At 61.8% G+C, this 6,179-nt stretch overlaps 1 protein-coding gene across 1 annotated transcript; it reads left to right on the forward strand.

Moving 5' to 3' along the window:
- LOC118696358 (11-beta-hydroxysteroid dehydrogenase 1-like) lies at nt 1–4,853 on the forward strand. Its single transcript, XM_036398498.2, is given in 9 exon segments — nt 1–36; nt 39–69; nt 72–144; nt 244–335; nt 937–1,067; nt 2,609–2,720; nt 3,296–3,481; nt 3,974–4,117; nt 4,627–4,853. Coding segments are annotated over 9 exon segments (1,032 nt in total).
- Nucleotides 4,854–6,179: the final 1,326 nt, after the last annotated feature.

The following is a 6,179-nucleotide window of genomic DNA, read 5'->3' on the forward strand; positions in this document are numbered from 1 at the left end:
ATGAAAAGAGCCGGGCAGGACCCAAACAGCCCCGCTGGGGCCAGGCCGAGCTGCAGGGAGCAAACCAAAGGCTTTGCTTGGCTTGTCCATCTCCCCACCCGTGCTTTCCCAGGGCTTTGGAAGCCGCAGCTCCTGCACTGACGGGTTTTTAAAGGGTGACACCGCTGCTTCCCTCAGGGGCAGCTCTGCTGAGGGATTTTTGTTCCTTCCTTCTCTCTCCTGCTGTATTTCCTGACTCCGCAGTGGGATGGGTCGGTTGCAAAAGATTCTCATTCCCTTCCTGGGATTGGTTTTGGCCTTCTGGTTCTATTCTGCGAGGGACGCTTTCAAACCGGGTAAGTATCCAAAGTGACTCTGGCTTTAAGGAAAAAACGACAAAAAGCCACATTTGGGTGTTTTGCATAGAAACCAGTCAGAGCTCGGACCAAGGCCGAGCCTTTGTGTGGTGGTGGATACTGAAAGGGGCTTTAACAAAGATTTAAAAGCAAACTGAGCAAGGACTGTGCAGAAAAACCTCCTGAGGGAGCAGGTGAGGCAGGGGGTGAGGGGGAGAGGGCACTGAGTGCTCCATTTTCCTGAGTGCAGGAAAAGAGTTTATAAATGGGGCTTGTACGTGCTAAAGGCTGGAGCACGCACTCAGTGGGTTGCTTTTGTTACAGAATACTTGGGGTGGTGATAAACTGCGTCCTGGCTTGTGGAAAAAGCTGCTGGAAGAGTCCAGAGCTGTCCCTGTGTCCCTGCATTCCTCGGGGAGCTGCAGCAGCTCCGCAGCTTTTTCCATGGGATGGGAGAGCCCTGCGGGTGCTGGATGCTTTACACTCATTTCCCTTCCAGTTACCTGCTGATCTGAAGGGCACCCAGGGGTTTTTTATTTCTCAGTTGTAAGGGTTTTCTATTGGCCTGAGGCTAACTGCAGGGGCTGTGTCTGTGTGGCAGAGATGCTGCGGGGCAAGCGGGTGATCGTGACGGGAGCCAGCACGGGCATCGGGGAGCAGATGGCATATCACCTGGCACGGATGGGCGCCCACGTCCTCCTCACGGCACGGACACAGCCCAGGCTGCAGACTGTAAATGGGCAGGGCTGGGGCTCGTGGCAGGGCTCGCCCAGAGCCCAGCACAGCCATGGGAACAGCCATGGCACGGGTCACACATGGGCACGGGGACAGGCACGGGTCACACATGGGCATGGGGACAGGCACAGGTCACACCCGGGCATGGGGACAGGCACGGGTCACACATGGGCACGGGGACAGGCACGGGTCACACCCGGGCATGGGGACAGGAACAGGTCCCAGCTGGACATGGGGACAGGCACGGGTCACACCCGGGCATGGGGACAGGCACGGGTCACAATGGCAGACCCCTGTACCCTGAGAGCTCCTGCACACCTGGCAGTCCCTCTTGCACACACACACACACACACACACACACACACACACACACACCTGGCAGTCCCTCTTGCACACTCACTCACACACACACACACACACACACACACACACCTGGCAGTCCCTCTTGCACACTCACACACACACACACCTGGCAGTCCCTCCTGCACACACAGCTCCCCACACTCCACGCCGCAGTGTCTGAGCTGCACACACATCCCCACACACCCTCATTCCACGGCAGGCCCCTGCTCCTGTTCCTGCCTCTGCCCCTGCCCCTGCCCCTGCTCCTGCCCCTGCTCCTGTTCCTGCCCCTGCCCCTGCCCCTGCCCCTGTCCCTGCCCCTGCCCCTGTCCCTGCCCCTGCCCCTGCCCCTGCCCCTGCCCCTGCCCCTGCCCCTGCCCCTGCCCCTGCTGCTGTTCCTGCCCCTGCTGCTGCCCCTGCAGTTCCAGCCCAGCCTGCAGGCAGGAGGAGCCAGACTGCCTCGGGTAACGCGCTCACCCAAGGAATCATTTCCCAGGCTCCCTTTGAAGCTCACAAGGCTCCAAACACACTCCCAAAAGCCCAAACCGCTGGTTTTAGGTGGGGACACATCACAGGGAGCTCCCACACCCACACCTGAGAGCCTGTGGGCTCCAGGGCAGGGAGGGGGCTCTGGGGCAGGGATGGGGCTCCCAGAGCAGGGATGGGGCTCCCAGAGCAGGGAGGGGGCTCTGGGGCAGGGATGGGGTTCCAGAGGAGGGAGGGGACCCCAGAGCAGGGAGGGGGTTCCAGAGCAAGGAGGGGGCTCCCAGAGCAGGGATGGGCTCCCAGAGCTGGGATGGGCTCCCAGAGCAGGGATGGGCTTCGAGAGCAGGGAGGGGTCCCCAGAGCAGGGAGGGGGTTCCAGAGCAGGGATGGGGCTCCCAGAGCAGGGAGGGGTCCCCAGAGCAGGGAGGGGGTCCCCAGAGCAGGGAGGGGGTTCCAGAGCAGGGATGGGGCTCCCAGAGCAGGGAGGGGGTCCCCAGAGCAGGGATGGGGTCCCCAGAGCAGGGAGGGGGTTCCAGAGCAAGGAGGGGGCTCCCAGAGCAGGGAGGGGTCCCCAGAGCAGGGATGGGCTCCCAGAGCAGGGATGGGGCTCCCAGAGCAGGGAGGGGGTTCCAGAGCAGGGATGGGGCTCCCAGAGCAGGGAAGGGCTCCCAGAGCAGCTGGGCAGGCTGCTGAGCCCCGCTGCCATGCAGGTGGTGCGGCGCTGCCTGGAGCTGGGAGCAGCCTCCGCGCGCTTCGTCAGCGGCTCCATGGAGGACACGGCCTTCGCCCAGCACGTGGTGAGGGAGGCACAGACAGCACTGGGTACGTCTGAGCCTGCTCTGCACACCGCCAGCATCCAGGCCGTGCTGTTTGCCACGTGCAAAAAGGGAGAGACAGGAAAAACCTCCCCTAACTCTGCCCTTCGCAGCCCCGCTCCTCTGCCTGCATGCTGCCTCTCAAACTGAACTGCGCTCTGGATTTCAGCTCTGTGGCCTCCTGGCATCCTGCTGCAGTGCCACAGCCCTGGGTTTCATCAGCCCAGTGCCAGAGTCCAGGGGATCCACAGCCCTGGCCACTGCGGCCAAGGGTCACGGCTCAGAAATGCACCAGCTCCATGGGGAGCTCCCCTCTCCCTCTCCCTCTCCCTCCCCAGCCCCCAGACAGCTCAGGGATGATCTCCCTTGGGACATGGCATTTGTGTTTTGAACTAAAACAATATATCACAACAAAATAGTTACTGGCAGCCACCATCCAGGCTGTATCCCTGCTCCGGAGATAACAGCTCTGACCCAAAAACCTGATTTCCTTGGATTGCACTTATTCTGCTTCCAGAAAATGATGTTTTGCTGCTTGCAGCCCTCTCCCCCCAGCACTGATGCCCATTTTTCTGCCTGCAGGAGGCCTTGACATGCTGATTCTGAACCACGTTGGTGCATCCTACTTTGGCTTCTTTGACGGGGACGTTGAGCACGTACGGAAGCTCCTGGAAATCAACTTCCTCAGCTACGTGGCCATGACCACGTCAGCCCTGCCCATGCTGAAGGAGAGCGAGGGCAGCATCGTGGTGGTTTCATCCATGGCAGGTGAGTGGGCAGTGCCACCAGGCTGGCGACATGGGCCAGGAGCAGCACACAGAGACACCAGGCACAAACCCCACCAAAACCAGCCCCAACACCCAAATCCAGATGGGTCTGGGGTTCTCTTGATAGAATTTGTTTTCTGCTCAATCCAATCGCCCCCGTTTGGTTTTTGGCCAGCTCTGCAGTTAAACCCCACAGTGCTGTGTTGGTCAGTGCTCTGGTGAGCAGCTCAGGCCAGGGACAGGAGTTTCAGCTTTGCTCCATCTCTCCCCTCTGAGGGTTTTGTGGTTCCTGTGGGCTGCCCATGCCCTGAGCAGAGATGTGAGCCACAGCTTTGGCCTTAAGAGCTGGAAGCCAGCAAGAATATTTGTAAAGCTGCTGTTCAGGTGCCAGGATGACACTTCCCTGGTAAAACCCTGTCTCTGAGGGAGCGCAGAAGAGCAGCTCAGGCAGAGCAGCCTCGTGTGCTAACACAGAACTTCATTCTGTGCCCAGGTAAAGTCGGGTTCCCCTTTACCGTCCCCTACTCTGCGACTAAGTTTGCCCTGGATGGATTTTTCAGCTCCCTGAGGCAGGAGTTCGCCATTCAGAGCATAAATGTTTCCATCACGCTCTGCATCCTCGGCTTCATCGACACAGGTGAGAGCAGAGCTGGGCCAGCCCTGCTCAGGGCTGGGCATCCCCACCCTGGCTCCTTCTCCTGCCATCTCTGCCCCACCCCAGCCTGTCACCCCTGCTGCAGGGGGATCCCACCTGTCTGCCCCCAAAGAACAGCCTCAAGAGCCATTTACTGCCCTGTGCCACGTAAATCTGGGCACTGCTTACAGCTGGCACAGCCCAACACCCCCTCGGGTGCCCACTGGCCCCCCATCCCCGGGGGTCCCCACTGGCTGCACATCTTCCAGAGATCCCCACTCTCTCTGCATTCCCCGGGATCCCCACTCTCTCCGCATCCCCGGGGGTCCCCACTGGCTGCACATCTTCCAGAGATCCCCACTCCCCCCCATCCCCGGGGGTCCCCACTCTCTCCGCATCCCCGGGGGTCCCCACTCTCCCCCATCCCCGGGGGTCCCCGCTCTCCCCCATGCCCCGGCGCCCCCTCTCTGCCCCATCCCGGGGGTGCCGGGCGCTGACGCGGGGGCGCGCAGATCGCGCCGTGCGCGCGGCCGCGGAGGTGCTGCAGGAGCGGCCGGCGCCGCGGGACGAGTGCGCGCTGGAGATCCTCAAGGGCGCAGCGCTGCGCCGGAGGGAGCTCTACTACCGCTACAGCTCCACGCGGCTGCCGCTGCTGCTGCGGGACTGCGCCGCCGAGCTGCTCGATTACCTGGTGCGGAGCCGCTACCGCCTGCCCGCCGCCCCCCGCCCGCCCCACTGAGCCCCGGCCCGGGACCCCCGGCAGGGTCCCGTACCCCGGGACGGCCCCGGCCCGGCGGAGTCCCGACCCCCGGAGGGTCCCCGTCACCGGGAGGGTCCTGGCCCCGGGAGGGTCCCGGCCCCGGGAGGGTCCCCTGGTCACAGGGAGGGTTCCCTGTCACCGGGAGGGTTTCCTGTCACCGCAGAGTCCCGGCCTCGGGAGGGTCCCCTGTCACAGGGAGGGTTCCCTGTCACCGCAGGGTCCCGGCCAGCCCCGTTCCTCCGTTCCTCAGTTCCTCGGTTCGCGATGCGCTGGCGGCGCCCGCCGGGACTGAGCGGGACCCGCCTTGGCCGCTCCGTGTCCTGCGGGCCCCGCCCGGCCGCGCAACGCTAATTACTGAGCTAATTATTAAATAAAGTGTATTGACCGGACAGCTCTGCGTGTGCTGGCGGGGCTTTATGGCCTTTCTCAGCTGTTCATGGGCACGGCTCCACTGGGCACTGCCAGGGATCCAGGGGCAGCCACAGCTGCTCTGGGCACCCTGTGCCAGGGCCTGCCCACCCTCACAGGGAACAATTCCTTCCTAATTTCTCCTTACCCACACAAACCAGCACACACAGAGTGGGTTCTGCCCTTTAAACTTCCAGAAAATCACCCTCAAACCCATTTGCCACCCGCCAGCAGACGCTGAGCAGAATCACAGCCCTGGGAAAACTGAAGGTGTTTCCCATTCATCCACTTGGTTCTTTTGCTGCCTTTTGCAACCCGTGGATTCCTCCACAGGGATATATTTTAGGGGTAAGAGCCACCCAGCAAACTGCCAATGTTACCCCCATGGTGATATCCCAGAGGATAACCCAGAATCACCAGCAGTGGCTGGAAAATGGAACCTTTGCCAGCCCTGCTCCCCCCAGATCTGGCTGTGAGCGTGTACAGGAGCGCTGCTCAGTAAATCCTCGTGCAGCCAGCGAGGAAGGGAAGGGGTGCTCCTGGTGCAGTGGTGGAGAGAGGGAGGTCCACTGGTCCCAGGGATGTCTGCTCTGAGGGGACACTGCTGTCCCAGCCACCAGACCACTGCTCAGTGCCTTCCCTTCAGCTCTCTCCAAGAGCACACCGGGCACTCCTGGCAGGCCAAGGGTGCAAAGGGACAGCCTAAAGTCCAAAGCCACACCACACGCTTCATTAGGTTAATGTTTGCTGAATCACCAGCAGGGCAAAGAAAAGGTCCATCAGCAAACTTGTGTGAGATAAGAGCCAGCTCAAAACGTCCCAGCCCCGTCTGCAAGCTCCAGCCACCTTCACCTCCCCGCGGGGCTCGTCTCGTTCCTGCCTCTCCTCTGCAGAGGG

The sequence above is a fragment of the Molothrus ater genome, chromosome 25, assembly GCF_012460135.2.
Source record: "Molothrus ater isolate BHLD 08-10-18 breed brown headed cowbird chromosome 25, BPBGC_Mater_1.1, whole genome shotgun sequence".
In the NCBI taxonomy this organism is placed as follows: domain Eukaryota; kingdom Metazoa; phylum Chordata; class Aves; order Passeriformes; family Icteridae; genus Molothrus; species Molothrus ater.